The 21,262-nt window shown below is 36.2% G+C and overlaps 1 protein-coding gene across 1 annotated transcript in view; it reads left to right on the top strand.

The window, feature by feature from the left end:
• SLC16A10 (solute carrier family 16 (aromatic amino acid transporter), member 10) overlaps nucleotides 1–21,262 on the top strand; it is a 118,023-nt gene that overhangs the window by 60,719 nt on the left and 36,042 nt on the right. The window contains exon 2 of the mRNA XM_008586917.1: nucleotides 18,876–19,020. Within this exon, the coding sequence (XP_008585139.1) occupies nucleotides 18,876–19,020 (145 nt within the window). The remainder of the gene's footprint in view (nucleotides 1–18,875; nucleotides 19,021–21,262) is intronic.

The following is a 21,262-nucleotide window of genomic DNA, read 5'->3' as shown; positions in this document are numbered from 1 at the left end:
GCTTCCCCGCCCCCCCCCCCCCCCCCCCGCAGTTAAAATGACAGTTCTATGAGGGCAGGGGTTAGTGGGTTTTATTCACTGCATGTAAAACACTTATTCACTGCACCTAAAATAAAATAATGTTTTATTCCTTGACACCTAAAATCGTGCTGGCACGTACATTATAGGCACTCAAATATTTGAATGAATGAATGTGTTGTGTACAAATCTGATGAATGGAACTTAGGTTTTCTTTCAAGTTTTGGTCCTTAGCTCCATTCTGTTCAACATTTTTATTAGAGATAACTTCCAAAAAATTGTTGTCACATAGGACCTAGTTCTGTTAATCTTACAGCCAAAAAACCTATAATGAGAAATTTAAGGAAAACCTTAATGAACCAGGGCTATTTCATTGTGGGAGAGTGTAGAAATGGTCCATACCATACTGTAAGTAGTTTTTCTTTTTTGTTTCCTTACTTTTTTTTTTTGTTTTTGTTTTTAATTGACACTTAAGAATTGTACATATTTATGGGGTATAATGTGATGTTTCAATACATGTATACATTGTGTAGTAGTTTTAGTTTCATGTGTAAACTCTTTCCTGGCTTCTCAGAGAGCATGCTGCTGAAGTGAGGGAGGGAGGCATATCTTGTTGTGGACAAAGGAGACAGATTTGGATCTAGCCCTCTTTGAGAAAAGTAGAGAGGTTGGATATTACATATCTAGCAGCAACTTCCCTTTTAAAGATTTAATGTTCTTATTCATTCATTTATTTTTCATCCATTTGTTTTTTGTATCTACTATGATGTGAAGATTAGGAGGGAGAAACACATGTGTAAGATATGGTGGTGGCTTTTAAGAAACTTAGATTTGGGCTGGCCAGTTAGCTGAGTTGGTTAGAGAGCAGCCTTGTAAGATCAAGTTCAAGGGTTTGGACCCAGCACTGGTTAGCTGCCCCTCCCCCAAAAGAAAGTTAGATTTGGAGAGACAAGATATATGTGTATGTGTGCATGTAAAGACAATGCAAAGGGTAAAGAACCTGGGGTCAGTAACAGTGAGTGGCAATGATGGTAAAAAGCTCAGAGGAAGGAGAGAGCACTGAGGGCCAATATGGTGGAACGTTTTTGGAAGAGCTGGGTTCTTATGTATTCCTCCATAGAAAGGCATTTTATTATTATTTTTTGGGGGTGGGAGGGCACATAGGGGCTGCAAGGCAGCTAATTTATTATAATTTCTCCTTTTCTAGTACATGCACAGAAAGCCTGACAGCTAAGTGTACACTTATGTGTACACACACATACACACACAGCCCCATTTCCAATAAGGGACAGGCTCCAAAGAAGAAGCTGATAGGGGAGATCAAATGCTGTTCCCCTGCTCACTGATCTACTTCTCCAAACACAATATCTTGGGTATCTATGATGGCAACGACATCTATCAACATGTGTCCCTTAGACATTTTGTCCAAACCAGCCAGGTGTGCAAAACCAGGAGCCTTGATCTTGCATTGATAAGGGCGGCTGTTGCCATCAGATACCAGGTACACCCCAAACTTTCCCTTAGGAGCCTCAATGGCAGTATATGTGGCTCCTGGAGGAACTTGGTAGCTCTCCAAGGTGGAGGCTTCCAGTGGGCTGCTTCCTTGGTAGGCAGCTCCCCCAAATTGCTTTGCCTATTCCACATCTGGCCACCATTGCTGAGCAACTCTGCTGGGCTGAATTGGCAGTTGGACCCCAGCCCCGTGCCACATTGCCCTGGAGGCTGCACAGAGCTCTCAGTGCTGTCATCTTACCCTGGCTGCAGACTATGGGAAGAACTGCTTTTATTTTATTTTTATTTTTTTGGCAGCTGGCCATAGAAAGCCATTTCAAGCAGCTTTGTTGGGTCTTTATCATCTTGATGAAAGGATTACTAAATTGTTCTTCCATCTTTAGAGGCCAGCTGGTTAACTCAATTGGTTAAAGCATGGTGTTATAATACCAAGGTCAAGGGTTCGGATCCCTATACCAGCCAGCCCCCTCTAGTTAATTACTTGTTCTCCCATCTTTAAAAGTTGCACCCAGCTTAGGTACACTGTCAAGAAGTAGTTAAAAGCAGCATGGTTGTTTATAAGGAGTGATAGAATGGACAGAGTAGGGCTTTGGGCCAGACAATCTGGGGTGTAAATCTAGAGGCTTCTCCTTAAATAGCTGGGCATTCTTTGGCAACTCCCTTAATCTCTGAATTTTGGCTATTTTACCTGAGGTTGCTTCAAAGATTAAAGTGGTATATATAAAGTGCCCCACACATCATCTGCCTTGTGGCAGGTGCTCAATAAATGTTAGTTTTCGTTTCTCCTTACAAAGACAAGATGCTTGATCTGAGTATGTTCTTAATGTTTCTGATTATTATTGGTTATGTTTTTAATTCTTGATCTAGCCAGCAACCACATGGTTCCTGCCATTAAGAGGAAAAGGTTTACCATTGGGGAGAGGAGGTGCATAGAAATGGGTGTAGAGAAAATGGATGTTTGAAGGGGATCTAATTAGGAAAGTATTTTTCTTGATGGTCCAGAATTTAAAATTATAGAGTCTTATGAGAAGATGGTGATATTCAGGCAAAGAACAGTTGATTATTTCCTCTCTATTTTGGAGAATATTTTTCAGCATCTTATATAAGAACTTAGAAAAAAATTTTTCTATGAACTAGTTTCCCACTATAGGCCATTAATCCCGTTATTACTTCAAAGATTAAACAACTATAGAAATAATAGGATTGTATGTGTATTAATTTATACTACTTCATTCTTCAAAGGATTTGAGGTGGGTTTCAGAAGCATAAAACACTACACAAATTAAATGGTAAAGTTAGGAGTAGAAAATAAGAAATCAGCAACAATTGAAAAGACCTGGTATATGTTGTTAAGACCAGGGGGAAAATAACTAATACATCAGGGCCTATATTGTTGTTATAATGAAATAGCAAATTTGACCCTAAGCTTTCTGATAACCATCATGAAAAGGGAAGCATGGTGGATGTGGGTAAAGAGAACAAAATTGATTGATTAATCAAAGAAGCAAAGTGTTTTCTGTCCCTTAGCTTCTTATAGGAAGCACTGAGTAGCGAATGAATGTTAGCATTTCCCTTACGGTAGATTTAATGATGGATTTCATCAGGCAGTTTGTCTAAATGTCTCTTGAGGAAAGCTGAGGCTATGACTTCGAGACAACTCTGAAAGCAAGTCTATCAGGGGTCAGGATGATCTGATCTGTGTTTACAGATTTTAGGTCTGGCCTAATCTAAGTGTAACATATGGAGAGTGCACTGCACAATTTTCCCGTCTTCTTTAAATATGATTGCGTGCAACAGGGCTTTGGAAAAGAACTGTCCAGGAATTTTAGGACCTGAATTGTAGATATTTTATTGTTGAATAACACTGGGTTCATTTCCTTCAGAAATCAAACTAGCAGATAGTAAGGTTGGCATCCTCTTATGGGAACTGAAAAGCCTAATCAGCACCCACATTTGGCTGTATGACTAGCACACTGCCTTATGGAAGTGGGCTAGGGATTTTATCAGGTTAGAAAATGTTCATTACTGTTAGTGTGAGTTTTAATAAATTAGGGGCAAGAAGCTTTGCATTAGAAGCCTGAACTGTGAATCTAGGTTAGGAGTGAAAAAAAAAATCTCCTAAACTCAACATTGTATGTGCACCACTGTGAATTTCTGAGATGTGAAGGTGAACCCTCAGCAGTTGATATGAGTTTGATGTATCATGATTTTTATTTTTCAAACTCAGAATTTACGTTACTTTTCGTATTTTAGGAGTCGTATATGATATGCAATTCCAGAAATCTCTGTTGTTGCTACAGCCATGTTTAGTCCAGTGATTTCCAGGTGATGTGAATGGTTATAGGTTAGTGGAGATGTTGGTCCCTCAACTCGTCCTCAGCACTCCTGAGTCCCAAGTCCCTGAGCCATTGCCTTGAGCTGTGAACAACCTTTTCTTTTTACTTCAGTGGGCAGTGCAAGTATTATTATTTTCTATATATGCCATGATCTGAAAAATATGCAAAGCAATGCTTTAGTTCACTTTAGATCTGTGTAAATTTAATATCACTTTAAAGATCTTTATTTATAGTCTTGATATTGTTAAAAGAATAATATGGTTATTTGAAGAAGTGATTTCCTCTCAAAACATAAATTCACTTCTCCTTTTACTTTTGTAATTTTTCTGAGGTGAAAACTAGAATTTCAGCTTTTGTTTTTACTCTTGGAATGGATGGTTACAGACAGTAAGGGAGAAGGCTAGAATGACCCATGTAATAATGGATTAGAGTCAGAGATAGAACAAATTCATATTTAGCTTAATATAGATGCTTACATATAGAAAATATTTATAGATATGTGTATATACATAGGTTGATATATACAAATGCATTCCATAGCTTTATCAAACTGAGTGGGCTCAGAAGCATCAATACCCTATAGTAACAAGCACATCTAGCTACCCAGATCTTGGTTTCTTTTCTTTTTTTTTCCTTTTTGTCTTTTTTACTGACTGGTAACGGGATCGCAACCCTCAGTGTCGCGCTCACACTACGCTCAGCCAGTGAGTGGGAACCGGTCTCCACATGGGATCGCAACCCTCGGTGTCGCGCCCGCACCGCGCTCAGCCAGTGAGCGGGAACCGGTCTCCACATGGGATCCGAACCCTCGGCGGGAGCGCCGCCGCACTCCCAAGCGGCGCACTTTCCAGTGCGCCACCGGGCCAGCCCAGATCTTGGTTTCTAATAGCATTCTCCACTAAATGTAACCAGGGCTCCTCAAAGAAAGGGCTGATTGTAAGACTGGGGCAGAAAATATACAAGATGAGCCTAGAGCATCTTATATATCAGAAAGCAAGGAAGTGCTCAAACAAAAACAAAAACAAAACCCAAACAAACAAAAAACACAAAAAAATCCTCCATAATAATGGTGGTGTGTTAAAGGGTCACAGAAGCCAAGTGAAAGAGCTCCCAATGGCCAATAAAATAAAGTATGTGACTATAACACAAAATATAAAAGATATCTGTGAGTCCACACTGATATAAATAAATGGTTGAATAAATAAGTATGGGAGAAAAGGCAAATTTCCCATGCAGAAGAATTACAAATAATTTATGTAGGTAGATACTTCATCCTCAAGGAGGTAGAACATAATTCCCTACTTTTAAGTGTGACGTCCTTCTAAGAGTGCAGTATGAAAAGGAGAAAAGAAGGTCACTTCACAGTTGACAGATATTACCTCAGCCAGGTGATCAAGGTTTACATCAAGAGCAATGAGTCACGTGGATGCTATTTACCCATGATATGATGGGATGAAATAGCACTTTACTTCTGTGGTCTTCCTTCTAAACCACTCATAGTCCCAGACTAATCATGAGAAGGACATCAGACAAATCCCAACTGAGGTACATTCCACAAATCATCTGATAAGTACTCCTCAGTGCTATCAAGGTCATCAAAAACAAACTGTCACAGTCAAGAGGAGCCTAAGGAGACATGATGACTAAGTATAATGTGGTATCCAGGACGGGATACCAGAACAGAAAAAGGACATTAGGTAAAATCTAATGAGATCTGAATAAAGTATGAACTTTAGTTAGTAATAAAGTACCAGTATTGGTTCATTAACTGTGACAAATGTACCATACCAATGTAAGATGATAATTAATAGGAGAAACTGCATGTGGGGTATATATGGGCATTCTCTGTACTTTCTTCACAATTTTTATGTAAATCTGAAACTATTCTAAATTGAAAGTTTGTTTTTAAAAAAGCCTCAAATTTTGATCATGCTGTAGAGATAAAACTTGGGTGTTTTTTTAATCTCAGAATGAGTTTTCCGAGAATTGTAGATGCAATTTAGCCAGGCATTCAGTATTCAGCTAAGCCATACAATATAACCTCAGTATATATCACTACAGTATACCTGTAGTTCTAAGGCAGATCTATGCCACACCAAGTGTCAGAAATGTGGTACACACTGCCAGCATCTGTGAACATGTAGCCAAAAAAAAAGACTTTCTTAACTGCAAGCATCATGAAACGTTATCAGTATGCAGAAATGATGGAGAGGGGCGAAATAGAGAGCTCTTCTATTGTACTTTTATTTGATGTTTTCAAAGAACTATTAATAATATAATGTGAAGAGAAACTTTAATTCCAGAGCAGTGGGATTTATGAGATTTTAAGATTTCAATTTTGCAAAGTAGTTTCTCTCATTTTAAAAGCAAGCTTTAGGGCCGAGCCCGTGGCACACTCAGGAGAGTGTGGCGCTGGGAGCGTGGGAACGCTCTCGCCGTGGGTTTGGATCCTATATAGGGATGGCCAGTGCGCTCACTGGCTGAGCGTGGTGTGGCCAGTCTCAAAAATAAAATAAAATAAAATAAAATAATAAAAGCAAGCTTTATAATGAAAGGTGTTTGAAATTGTTTTTCCTATTTTTAGCTCATTTTTTTGTAAAGCTATTTTACCTCTAGAATAATCTTTTGAGGACCTGGATACTACCCTTAGTATCTTTTTTTTTTATAATTCAATATTTCAAACAAACAGAAAAATCTAGGGAATAACATAACAAATACATGTTCTATATATCCATCACCCAGATCCTAATATTTTCTTATTTTTTTGGAGGCTTGCTGATATGGGGATCCGAACCCCTGACCTTGGTGTTATAACACATACTCCAACCAACTGAGCTAACCAGCAAGCTCATATTTTCTCATTTTTTAAAAGATGTAAACATTACAGACTCAACTGTAGTCCCCTGTGTACCCTTCACTATTCCTAATCCCCTTCATCCATGCCTTCCCAGAGGTAATCACTATCCTGAACTTGCTTTTATTATTCCCTTCATGTTTTATACTATGACTACATATATGTGGATCCATATTCCATTGTATGTTAATACAACATTTCTTAATTCATTCTGCTCTTGGGCATTTAGGTCGTTTCCATTATTTTTTTGCTATTACAGACAATGTTTCAGTGAATGTTCTTTTTTTAAAAAAATTTTCTTTGGGGGCTGGCCGGTTAGCTCAGCTGGTTAGAGTGCAGCCTTGCAACACCAAAGTCAAGGTTCAGTTCCCTGCGCCGGTCAACCACCAAAAATAAATAAACAAATAAATAATTTCTTTTATGTTATGTTTATTTAAGTTTGTCTTTATGCAATTTTTAAATATTTAAAGCTCTTTGAGAACATTCTGTTGGTACATTTTAGTTTCTGGTCAGTGAACATTCTTATTCATGTTTCCTTGTTCACATGTGCACAGTTTCTCCAGAGTACATACCCTATAGCGGAATTGCTAGAATGTGGGGTATGAACATCTTCAGCTTTTCTAGGTGTTGCCAATCACTCTTCACAGAGGTCATTCTAATTTACACTGGTATATGCAAGACAGTTCCTCTTTCCCTATTGCCTCACTAAAACTTGGTATGGATAAACTTCTTAATTTTGCCAAATTAAGATTTATTATTCTTTTAATTTGCATTTTTCTGATTACTAGTGAGCACCTTTGCAAATTTTAATTGGCCACTGGACTTTTTCTTCGGTATATTTCCTCCCAGCTCTTGCCCATTTTTCTGTGGGGTTGTCTTTTTCTTACTGATTCATATGCTATCTTATACATACAAGATGATAATAATTTGTTATATGCACTGCAATGATCTTCTCATTTTGTGGCTGATTCTTTTTACTTTGGTTCTAGTATTTTGTTATATAGAAGTTGTAGATTTTAATGAGGTCAGACTTTATTCATATTTTCCTTCATGGTTTGTGCTTATGTCTTGAAAAAATACGTTTCTATTGTAAGGTCAAGATACTTCTAATTTAAGGCCCTCAATTCCCCACCTCCCTTTTGCCCCCCCCACCACCATATTTAGCTTTTTAAACCTGGAATAAAAAGTTTTCTCCATCTACTGTATTTTTTTTTTAATTTCAATGACTATTTTTTCATGTCCAGGATTTCTACTTAATGTTCTTTTTAATGCACTTGCGTTTGTTTCATTTTTGCTCATTTTTTTCATAATTTCTTATTCTTTTAAAATGAAAATTATTTCTTTGAAGGTGTAAACATACCCATTTTGGAGTGGTAGTCGGAGTGGTGTATAGAATTAATTTCGTCTGGAGTGACTGTACTTGCTAATCGGTGATTTTTGTTGGCCTGCTTTGTTAGCTTCAGGTTTTTGGAATTTGAGTTTAGAAAATCATTCTGAGTGGGATGTATATTTTGTTTGTTTGATTCTCTCCATTCTCACCCTCCCTACCTAATGGTTTGTACTTTCTTTCACCTGGCTCCTTGAGTTCCCAGTTCAGAACCAGGCCTTTTTAACGTTCTTGCTCCACAGTAGCCTGAGAGCCAGTGGGGTCCTTGTTTTTAGGGCCTGGTTATGAGGCTGAGTCTGTATTCTCCTCCTTCCCCTAGAGGCTTGTACATTTCTAAATCTTTAATCCATGTAGAAATCACCATTCCCATCCAGATCCCTCTCGGCTCCAGCCTCCTTTCACAAGTTGTGGGGGAGTTCGAGCTCTGGCCTCAGCTTGGCTCTCTTTTTCTGTCTCTGAGGTAGCTCTCCTAGTCCTCTTTACAATTGCCAGTGCCTGCTTCTAGACCTGGGCCCCAGAAGGCAGGCCCAACCCTGCTCATCCTTTTTTGCAGTTCAGCCATGGACAGGTATTTTTCCTATTTTCTTTTTTGCTATTCTAACTGTATTGTTACTTTGTATTTGGAATAGGGGATGATGCATGGAAGTATGAATTCACTGTGTCATCTTGATTAAGTTCTAGATTTGTCTAATTTCAGCTAGATTGTAAACTTCTCTAGGGAGCTTTATCAATTGCATCAGGCATGGTGCTTCACTGGAGTACCTGGTGGATGTCTTTTGAATGAGGGACTCTTGTGCATGTCTTCTTATTCCTGGTGACAGCTGAAATGTTTGAATCCCACCAAAGTTGCATAACCTTGACAAATTGCTTAACACCTTAATCTCTTTTTCCCATCTTTAAAATGAAGATAATATCTCATAGGATTGCCTGAGGATCTAATGACAATTTTGTGCCAGGTCCTTTCCATGGGTTATGAGGTACTCCAGAAATGTTCTCTCCTATATCTGCCCCTGCCCCACCCTAATCAGTAATTAGTTATTTCCCTGTCAGAGCAAATTATTTTCTGAGATGGTTGTTGGTATAGTGTTCTATAAAATGTTAATTAGGTTAAGATTGTTGATAGTGTCATTCTAACTTTTATATTCTTACTTATTATTGTTTTTTTTTTGATCTGCCTATTTTGTTAAGTACTGAGAGAAGTGTACTAAAATATACAACTATGATTGTGGAGTTTCCTATTTCTCCTTTTAGTTTTTTTTTTTTTTTTTTGGTGACCGGCAACGGATCGCAACCCTCAGTGTCGCGCCCGTACCGGACCAGGACCGGCAACGGGATCGCAACCCTTGGTGCTGCCCCCGCTGAGCGGCCGGTCTGTATGTGGGATCCGAACCCTCGGCGGGAGCGCCGCCACGCTTCCCAAGCGGCGCACTGTAGCAGTGCGCCACCGGGCCGGCCCTTCTCCTTTTAGTTTGGTCAGTTTTTGTTTCATGCATTTGTTTTTTTAAATTTATTTTTTGTTAATATTTCATCTAGGGTCATTTAAAAAAAATCAGCATTATCAAGGTATAATTGGCACATATAATAAAACTTCATGTTTATAGTATACAATTTGATGAGTTTTGACATATGTATACACTAAGGAAACCATTACCACAGTCAAGGTAATGAACTTATTCATCACCCACAAAAGTTTCCTTGTGCCCCTTCATAATCCCTCCTTCTTCCCTGCCAGGTAACTACTGAGATACTTCTGGTCTCTATAGATTAATTTGTATTTTTTAGAATTTTGTATATATGGAATCATACTGTGTGTACTCTTTTTTGATCTGTCATCTTAACCTGAGTATAATTGTTTTGACATTCATTCATGTTGTTCTGTTTATCATTTCACTCCTTATTGCTGGATAGTATTCCATTACATGGATATAACATAATTTGTTTATCCAGTTACTTCTTCTGGACCTTTGGGTTTTTATAGTTTTTTGACTATTAGAAGTAAAGAACTCTAAACCTTCGTACACAAGTTTTTGTCCAGGCATATGCTTTTGTTTCTCTTAGGTAAATACCCAGAAGTCGAATGGCTGGGTTATATGGTAGGTGTATTTTTAACTTTAAAAAAAATTCCTAAACTGCTTTCCAAAGTGACTGTACTATTTTATATTCCCAGCAGCAGTATGAGGGGTCTTCAAAAAGTTCATGGAAAGATTCATCTTACCTTTTAATTCTATCTTTCCATGAATTTTTTGAAGTACCCTTGTATATGAGAGTTCCAGTTGCTCTTCATTCTCACCAACACTTGGTATGATAAGTCCTTTTAATTTCAGACATTCTAATAGGTGTGTGTGTGGTTTTTCATTCTTTTAATTTACATTTTTCTGGTGACTTGTGATACCGACTGCCTTTTCATATGCATATTTTCCATTCATCTATCTTTTTTTTGTGAAGTAACTCTTCAGATCTTTTGCCTATTTCATAATGGAAAGTTGCATTGCTTTTTTTTTTACTGAGTTTTGAGAATTCTGCATAAAATCTGGATACAAGTTCTTTATGAGATATGTCATTTGTAAGTCTTTTCTCCTAGTTTGCAGCTTGTCTTTTTATTCTCTTAAGTGTCTTTCAAAGAGAAGTTCTTAGTTTTGAGGAAGTTTGGTTTATCAGTTTTTTCTTGTATGGATTGTGTTTTTGATGTTGTATCTAAGAAATATTTGCCTAGGTTGGTCAGTTAGCTTACTAGATAGAGCATAGTGCTGATAAGACCAGGGTCAAAGATTCAGATCCCCATACTGGCCAGCCACCAAAAGGAAAAAAAAGAAACAAATCTTTGCCCAAACCAGCGTCATAAACATTTTCTCCAAAAAAAATTTTTTGGCAGTTGGCCGGTGAGGGGATCTAAACCTGTGACTTTGTTGTCATAAGGCAGCACTCTAACCAGCTGAGCTAACTGGCCAGCCTTTCAAAACATTTTTTTCTTTTTTTTTCCCCCCAATATTTTCTTCTAGAAATTTTATAGTTTTTAGTTTCACATTTAAGTTCTATGATCCATTTTGAGGTAATTTTTTAATATGGTGTAAGGTAGGGACCAAATTTTATTGCTTCCTATATTTTTGAAGCTCTGATTTACTAAGTATACATACATTTATAATTGTTAAAGCTTCCTGATGCCTTGACACTTTTATCATTATGAGGTATCCTTTGTTTTGATTAATACTTCTTGTCTTTAAGTCTGTGTTGTTTAATATGAGTATAGCAACTCGAGCCTTTTTAGGACTACTGTTTACATGGTATATCTTTCCATCTTTTTATTTTCAATTTATTTGTGTCTTTGTATTTAAAGTGCATGGTATGGTTTGAATGTGTTCCCCAAAGTTCTTGTGTTGGAAATTTAGTCCTCAATGCAACAGTGTTAAGAGATGGGACCTTTAAAAAGATCATTAGATCATAAGGGCCCTTATGAATAGATTAATATCATAATCATGGGAGTGAATTTATTATTGTGAGAGTGGGTTTACTGTAAAAGTGAGTTTGGCCTACTCTTGCTCTTTCATGCTCTCTTGCCCCTCTGCCTTCCACCATGGGATGACACAGCACAAAGGCCCTTGCCACATGTGGGCCCCTCAATCTTGGACTTCCCAGTCTCCAGAACTATAAGAAAAAACCTCTGTTATTTATGAATTACCCAGTCTCAGGTGTTCTGTTACAGTAGCACAAAATGCAAAATGGACTAAGACAGTACATTTCTTTAAATAGGATATAATTGGTTCTTGCTTTTTTATCCAGTCAAACGATCTTTGCCATTTGATTTGCCATATATATATATATAACCTATATACAGTCTTTAGCCTATTTTTATTTAATATAATAATTGATATGGTCTATTTAGGTCTGACATTTTGCTATTTGTTTTCTATTTGTCTTATCTGTTTTTTATTCTTTTGTTTCTTGTCTTCTGCCTGCCTTTGCATCAATCAAATAATGTTTAGTAATCAATTTAAATTCCTCTATTGGCTTTCTAGCTATATCTCTTTGCATTATTTTTTAGTGCTTTCTCTAGGGATTATAATATGCATCTTTGAGCAATTCCAATATATTTTAAGTTAACACAGAATTGCTTTACGTAAGATATAGGAACCTTGCAATGGTATATTTCCATTTACTTCCATCTTTAGTGCTGTTGTCATACACATACACACACAAAACATCTATATACAGTGTTATAATTTTTCTTTAAACAATAATATAAAATAATTCTTGTAAAGGAAGTGTGTGTGTATGTATTTTGATCTTTCCTTTGAACCCAAATTGCCAGTGAGTGTCATTTCTCTTCAGCCTGAAGAACTTTCTTTAATAATTTCTTGTAGTGTAGATCTCCTAGTGACGAATTCTCTCAGTTTTTATTATCTGAAAGTATCTTTATTTTGCCTTCATTTTTAAAGGCTAGTTTGGCTGGATATAGAATTCTTGGTTGAAAGTTTTTTTTCCTCTTTCAGCACTATGAATGTGACAATTCCAGTGTCTTCTGTCTGCCATTGTTGTTATTATTATTCTTAACAAGTGGCCAACTGTTAATGGTATCATTGTTCTCTCTGGATGTAATATGTTATTTTTCTCTGTCTGCTTTCAGAGTTTTCTCTTTGGCACTCAGCAGTTTGATTATGATGTACTTAGAAATGGTTTTCCTAGTGTTTACCTGAGTGGGGTTCTTTGAACTTCTTGGATCTGTAAGTTAGTTTTTCACAAAATTTATAATTTTTTTTTAGCCATTATTCTTTACTTCTTTTGCTCCTTTCTCTTTTTCATCTCTTTTAAAACATCAGTTACACTTAGGTTGGGACTCTTGATTTTGTTCCACAGGTCTCTAACACTTTGTTCATTTTGTTTAATATTATTCTCTCTGATATTTGGATTGGATAATTTATATCTCTTATCTCTTAATTTATATTTCTTAATTTATATTCTATAATTTATATCTCTTATCTCTTAATTTATATTTCTTAATTTATATTCTATAATTTATATCTCTTAATTTATATTTCTTATCTTTTATCTCCAATCTGCTAAGTTTATTGACTGCATTTTTCAGTTGTTATACTTTTTATGGTTTGAATTTCCATTCTGTTGTTGTTATTGTTGTTTCTGTTTCACTCTGGAGATTCCTTATCTGTTCATTCAATAACATCATTTTTTACCATAAATTCTTTGAAAAGTGTTATCATTTAATTCTTAAAACAAACTTATAATAGAAATTTTGAAATCTTTGTCTGCTAAACTAACAACTGAGCCCATTCAGAGTCAATTTATATTGATTGCCTGTTTCTTTGCATGTCTTGTAGTTTTTGGTTGAAACTTGGACATTGTAGATAATATTTTTAAATAACTCTGATTCTATTGTGGTCTTCCAAGGATTATTGAGTTTTATTTCTAGCAAATAGCTTTCTTGGGCTCAAACTGCACACTTCATTTCTCTGTGGTGTGCAGTAGCTGATAACTCTGTTCAGTTCTTATAATTTCCAGATGCTGCTGTTCTTTAGTCTGGCCCCTTCTCAGACTACACAGAACTTGCATAGTTTTTTGGTCTTTAACAAAGCCCACAGATTTGCAATTATCTGAAGGATTGCATGACCATTTCACTCCAGTGCCAAGAACAGAAGTTGTTTAGCAAATATTTTTAAATATAAGTGAAATATAACTACTGAAATATAACTATATTTAAATATTTTTAAATATAAGTGAAATATAACCACATATAAGTGAAATATAACTACTAAATAATCTTTTAGGGTGGTGATAAAATGGCCATGGAAAGTACAATCTACCCATTCCTTAATTTTTGTGAAGTTGCCAGACAGCTCCATGTTCCAGGAATCATTGAGATTTTGTTAAATACTATTTTGCATTTTAATCTCAGTCTTGCATACTATTATTTCATTTAACTTAAGGCTATTAGACCAATGTTGAGTTATTACAGACTAAAGATATCTTGAAAGAGGCCAATATTAAGTGGAAATACATGTTGGAGCTACCAAAAAGGGCAAAAGAATATTAATCAACCTTTAGCTACAATAAATTTTCCCTTTGGGTGTTTTCAATTGTAAATACCTTGCTCTTGCAATCATTTACATCTGCATAATTACAACACCTTGTTTTACTTAGTATCAGGAAAATCTTCTTAAATATTAAACCTAACCTAACCACTTCCTTGAGTGATTTGCATCCTCTGTACACTGAGAGCTAGGGATTTGTTCTGAGAGTGGAGTAGGAAACAAAAAGGGTCTGCCTGAGGAAATTGGAAAGCTTCCTGATATTCTTCTGAGAAAGATTTTTCTGCATTGCTTCTTGGATGTGCCTCTACAACATCAAACGTACACACATATTCAAATAAGAGTATTCAAAAGCACATTCTAAAGCCTTTCTTACACATTTTTTGGCATCTATATCTCTTAAGATATTTAGAATATTCTATCTGGTGTTCTGATTGGGCCTCTATTTGCATATATGTTATTAGACTGAACATTGTTGGAAGGTAGAGAAATCTCTTAGTTGTTTTTTTATTTTCAACAGCCTAGGATAGTGCCTAGAATAAAATAGGCACTTTTAATAGAAAGAAAGAGAATGTTGTGTTTTCATATCACAGTATACAACTAATTTAAATAGCACCTTTTCCATTGAAAAAGATTTATTTCATCAACATTAGAAAACTGTATGTGGGTGTTTGGTAAAATGACATAGAGGCACTAGGCCTAGTTTGCATTTTTTAAATAAAAATTTTTTCATGTTGGATATAGTGACTATGTATTTCAGTTTCCCAATTGTTAAATGAATTTAATAAAAGTACTACTTTATAGAGTTTTGAGGATTAAATGAAATAATCTTCTGAGCACAACAAATATATTATCAGCATAATAGCTAGCTCTACTGAATCCTTCTTATTAATAATCATAGTCAGACTTGGAAGGGGTAAAAGAGAACAATTGTCCATTTTATTTTTATAGTGTATATAACCCATAAGACCATGGATTCTTTGGGTGCCATGTTAAAACTTTCAAAAACTAGAAATTTTATGAGTTTGCAGTGGCAAGTAATTATTCATTTAAGAATTAATTTCTCCTTGAATTTGATCAGAAGACAGACCTAACTTTATCTATTACTAATTATTATTGTAACAGAATATTCTTTTAGAATTTTAGCTGAGGCACTAAGGTACAATAGTGTGAATTTCGAAAGTGAGATATTTCATGTGGCTTTTCAAAGTAGGTGTTCAAGAACCAGTTAGAGGCTCTAAGCCCATAAGAAGGATACTTATGAGTCAAGAAACAGAATTTTGTGAGGATTCTTGAGAAAATTCTTATGGGGCTTTCCCCTACCCATTAAATGGAGGTACTTTCTCTCTCACATGGTATCTACTGAAAGGGTCTTTCGAGAGACCACTTATAAATTTAAAGAGCTCCCCCCAGTTGGGGGGTACACAGAGGAACTGGGGTCTGACTCCCTGAGAAATCCAACATGGAGAGATGTGTGGCTGGCTAACTGCTTCCACAGCAAGAGCTATACAAGAGGTGGTTGTGGTGGAATTTACTTGCACTCGGTATTTGTCTGTGCAAAGTAAATGTGTCTCCTGCAGATCAGAGGCAGGCCTAATGGAGGAGAAGGGGTGGTATGGAGCTGTTTTGACTCCTGCTCAAGTAGACTGCCTAGAAGAGCAATGTGTCTCGGACAGTGGGTCTTTTGAGTGACAGCCAAAAAGCCAGGAGAAGAATGAATTATCTAAGTCAGTGGAGATATATCCCAGAAGGAACTCAGATGAGGCTCTGAGGAACCCACAAAAGTACATCTGAGATAAAAGAGTCAGCTTCCAGCATCATCAGACAGGTCTTTTGGCAGGACCACACAAGCTGGAATCCCCTTGCCTTCCTTCCTACAGCCTCTCCCTCTTCCATGCTCACCTTGGAAACAACAGACAGCTAGGGTAGGGGAGAGGAGGTCATGGAAGAGAAGAGAAGAGAAACAGCTGATCTCAATCCCTTCCCAGCTTCCCTGGGGCTGGGGAAAAGATTTGATGGCCAAGTGGATATAGGCTTGTTACCTAAAGTGATGATAGGGCTTTCTGTTGTTTGACATTGACCAAAAGAATCATGTGGGCCTGCTGAAGTCATGTAGTGGCAGGGAAAAACTTTTCCCCACTGAATATATTTTAAGAGGTTAGTGAAGACAAGAAGTTGTATTTGATTATATCCCACTGTTAGTGCTTGTTCAGTAGACATAAAAATATGTAAGTTTTCATATTTAGTGTAGCAGATCAAAATTCACAGTAATGCACAAAGACTTGTGTAAGGATTTTTTTTTTCCTTGAGAGTACCTTGATTCATATGAGCATTAAATGCTATATAAGTACATGTTCTTAGATTTCTTGATATGGTCTACTATTTAGTGTTGACACCTTACTTAACTGTAACAGTGTCTTTATCTAAAAATAGATGTTAGGAAGCTTTTCATTTTGTCTGCCTAGTTATAATATTAGATTGTTTCTTAAACATGATAGATGACTAAACTTATTCAAATGGAATTAAATTATTACAAATTAGTAAAAAAAATTTTTAAATGTCTTCTCTTCCAGTGAGATTAGAGAAATTTTAATATAAGAGAGTAGACTAAAAAATTCATAGCTCTCCTCAGGCACACCTATACTGGTTGGCTGTGCATGTCTGGGGTTGGGTTGTTCTAACTTATCTGGCCAATCAGCTTCTCTTTACTGTCCACTTCTGAATCCTGTCACCAATATCTAAGTCAAGATGGCACTGTGTACAGTCTCTTCGTTATGTTTTATTTTAAGATCGCAGTCTTTTTTTCTGGTAAGGGAATAAATAGAAATATAGAAATAGAAATATAGTTAACTAAAATACACATAAATTAAAAAATAATTTAAAATATAAGAAGGCAAAGAATTAACTGAAATTATTAGTATGGTAAAGCTTCATTTGTACCCAATTATTAAGAAATGATCATTTGTATATGGGTTCGGCTTACTTCCTTTGCTAAGAAAATAGAGTAGTATACTAGGAGACTTTCAGAGCTGGATGGAGCTCTAGAGATCACCTACTTCATTTTATAATGCAGACAATTTGTTATTGTTGTTAAAACTCTAAATTATTAAGTGCTTATATGTCAGATACTGGGATTTAGATATACTTTCTCTAATCCTTAATAATTCTTGAAAGGTATATATTTGATCTATTTTCAAGATAAAAAATCAGATTCAGAGGGGAAGTGACTTGCTCAAGGACATATTGTAGTTTTAGAGCTGGGCATTTGACTCAGGTCTGTTTGTTCTACAGCCGATGTTCACTTAGGCCCCATTGGTTTATTATACTTTTTTAGAAGAAGACTTGATATTCTATGAGATCATTCATTTCTTTGGCACAAAATATAGTTATTTATACTCACTATTTATTGCTCTGTCTTTGGTTTTCTGTTGTTTGGGTTTTTATAGAATCAGAACGGGAAGTTATAACTTCTGATTCTTAATTTTTTTTTTTTAATTGTGAAAGGTAACATACTTAAGGACTCCACCCCTACCCCCTTCTGTCTCTCAATCCTCTGTCTCTCTCCAAAGCACAGGATGAAGTTGTTTCCTTATCTGCCTAAAGTCCAGACCCACCAAAGAAGAAGACAATTACCTCTGGTCCTTTCCCTGAGTTTTCATTAACTTAACTCATATCACAGGAAGAAAGACTGGAGTCTGTCAGCATTCCTGGACAGACTTTTGTCATTGACCATTGTCTTCTATTTTGGTCCCATTCAGTATTTTGAAGAGAATCATTTACCAGTCATTGCTCTGTGGGCCAAACAGACTTTGTCCCAGGCCATTGAATGTTCTCCAGGCCCATGAAGTCCCCCTAAAAATCATTTACGCCTACACCCCTCATCTCCCCTTTCTCCATGTAAATTGGTATATAAGCTTTGTACCCCAATCGGATTATTGAGATTTGGGGGAAATAATTCTCTGTGATTCCCCCATGCATTGCTGCCTCCCAGCATGTTAAAATAATAAAATTTGTTATGCATTTTCTTCATATTAATCTCAATTTGTTAAGTGATTTTGATTCATGAACCTTCAGGGGTGAAGAATAAGTTTACCCTTGGCCCCTACAATAGTTTTATACATAATTATAAAGTGAATACCTAGTAACCATTATCCAGGTCAACAAATAGTCTACTAGTATATGAACCAATATCCTCAGCAAAAGAAGTAAGCCCAGTCCCTATGCAAGTGATCACTTCTTAATTACTGGGTTCAAATGGTTATAATCTTCTTCCTCTCCCCGAGAGGTAACTGCTATCCTGATTTCAGTGGTCATCATTTCTTTGCAGTTTGCCCACCTAGGTATACATTCCTAAACATATCTCTTTAATTTTTTAAAAACGGATTTCTTTCCATAGATTAGAAGTTGTTTAAAATCATAGACAGATATCAAAGTAGAGATTGGTAGTGCTAGGGTCATAGGGGAATGTTTAATTTACTTAAAAGTACAAACTTTTAAAGAATTTGATTAAATGCATGCAATTGCTATGCTATTTACAATTAGCATTAGCCAGTGCTTTGAGCTGTGATCCATATTTGTCACCAATTTATTCTAGGTTCCCCACTACTTACCAATCTGGGTAATAGCTTTTCTGCATTAATATTTTTCTAAGTGTGTATTATATTCATTGGAATAAGTACAAATATCATGTCATAATGTTCCCCCCTCCTTTTCTTCCCCCTGTTTTACAGCATGGGTGAGTTCTCTCTCCATGGGGATGATTTTTTTTTGCTGCCCAATAGTCAGTGTCTTCACAGACATATTTGGTTGTCGGAAAACAGCTGTCATGGGTGCTGCTGTTGGATTCATTGGACTCATGTCCAGTTCTTTTGTAAGGTAAGGACTTGGTTTCTTCATGTTGCTTTTCAGGAACTATTAGATAAATTAAAGTTTTCCTTTTAGAACCTTGGCTGTTTACAAGAAAAGATCCCCCTTTTCATTACTTAAAACTTTAAGCGGTACGACTTATAAATTGAACTGTTTTCCATAGCAGCAAATCAGAGCTTGAGAATTTGAATGCTTTTGCTTGCAGTACCTAAGAGTTAGACATCAATCAGGATATATGTTCCCTAGAGCCAAGAAAAATGTTTCTCCTTTTGTTTTTCTTCTAGTCACATAAAAATCCTAAAGGAACTCAAGTTGTAACAGTGAGTTATCTAAAGCAATGGCCTTAGCTTAAGGTTAGCTCAGCCTGAGCCCCAAGGGGTGCAGTAAGTGGTGTTTTAAAGTGGCTGTTCAGAGGCTTAATATGAAATATTTTTTTTAATGGGATCAGGACTTTGCCTTTTATTCCAACCCAAGTAGAGAATTCCTGTCTGTGCTTTAAAAATAAAAAAACATGCTAAAAATTTTAAATATCATGGCAAAATGAAGTGATCAAATGCATCTTAAAAAAAAAAATGGGCTGTTCAGAGGCTTAATATGAAATATTTTTTTTAATGGGATCAGGACTTTGCCTTTTATTTCAACCCAAGTAGAGAATTCCTGTCTGTGCTTTAAAAATAAAACATGCTAAAAATTTTAAATATCATGGCAAAATGAAGTGATCAAATGCATCTTAAAAAAAAAAATGTAATGTCATTGCACTTTCCCTGTGTCTATTAGAAGAAAAGATGTAGTGCAATGAAGAGGGATTAAATGCAAGGAGCTGCTGGGCACGTTACTATATGAAACACCTCTCCTTTCAGCTCTAGTCCTCCTAGTTAAGTCCCCTTGCATTGTTAGAATAGTCCTCAGAGAAACATTGGTTTAATATATAGCTCTGGGTAACAGGAGGTGATTAACAAGAAAACCTCTTAAGATCACTTCCATCTTCTGACTCTGCTTTAATTGTTTATCTTCATTTCCTGCCTATTTCCCTTCCCTAGCTAACTTCATTTTGCTTTAGTTGAAAAGCATTATTGTGGTCATTAGGGAATCTGAATTTTTATTTTTAAATATTCAGGATGTAGTCAACCAAATTCTTGGTTGATTTTACCCCCTACCACACACACCCCTTCCTTAATTCTAAAGTGAGCCTCTTTCTTTCATACTTTCTTTTATATAATTTAGAAATTTTATTTGGATTTTAACTAATTCTATTTATTTCTTGGTAGAAAATAGACATTTCATCTTTAGAGTGCCTTTTATGATTTTTTTCTTCTAAAGTTTTTTAAAGAAAAAAAGAGCTTTATTTGGAATAAAATTATGTTTAGGTAATTCTGTGAGATCATTTATTTTTACTTCTTTTTAGCAGCAATATAACATTGTGTTATTAATGCCTCATCAGATATCTTTGATCTGAAAGCCTCAAGGTACCCATTGTCAATACTGTGGCCCTACCACTTGCTGGATGTATTAACACTCTGGCTTTGGTGGAGAGAGGATGGAGAGGTAGAAAACCTATGTAACCTATTATAGTACCTAGTTTGGTAGACAAAACACACAAACAAACATATAGCAACGAATGTTTTTCAGACTTTTTTGACCACTGAGAAATAGAAATTACAAAGTATATTTTACACCTTCTCTCTCTCCCCTTCCCTCTCCTCCCAAATGAAACAAAATTTCTTAAAACCAGATTTACCTTACTATATGTAATGTTCTCAAATTTTCTATTCAATTCCATTATTTAACCTGCTGGTCAAAGGCTACCAAAATTTTAAACCAATATATGAGGGCAAGGGGAGATGTGATATAATTCTAAGTGTCAAATGGTGGATCTACTTTTCCTCTAGTTCCAGTTTTGCCTTCTTAGGAAAGCCTTCTCCAGCACCTCAGGTCCCATCAGTGTCCCTTTTCTTTTTTTTTTTTAATTTTTTTATTTTTATTTATTTGTCCTTTTTTGAGACTGGCCGCACTGCGCTCAGCCAGTGAGCGCTGTGAGCATACCGGTCATCCCTATATAGGATCCGAACCCATGGCGGGAGCGCTGCTGTGCTCCCAGCGCCGCACTCTCCCTAGTGCGCCACAGGCTCGGCCCTCAGTGTCCCTTTTCTTTTTTTTTTTTAATTTTTTTATTTTTATTTATTTGTCCTTTTTTGAGACTGGCCGCACTGCGCTCAGCCAGTGAGCGCTGTGAGCATACCGGTCATCCCTA

The sequence above is a fragment of the Galeopterus variegatus genome, unplaced genomic scaffold (assembly GCF_000696425.1).
Source record: "Galeopterus variegatus unplaced genomic scaffold, G_variegatus-3.0.2 Scaffold4178, whole genome shotgun sequence".
Taxonomy (NCBI): Eukaryota; Metazoa; Chordata; class Mammalia; order Dermoptera; family Cynocephalidae; genus Galeopterus; species Galeopterus variegatus.
The sequence above is the reverse complement of the archived record's forward strand: the minus strand, read 5'-3'. Positions and strand labels throughout refer to the sequence as shown.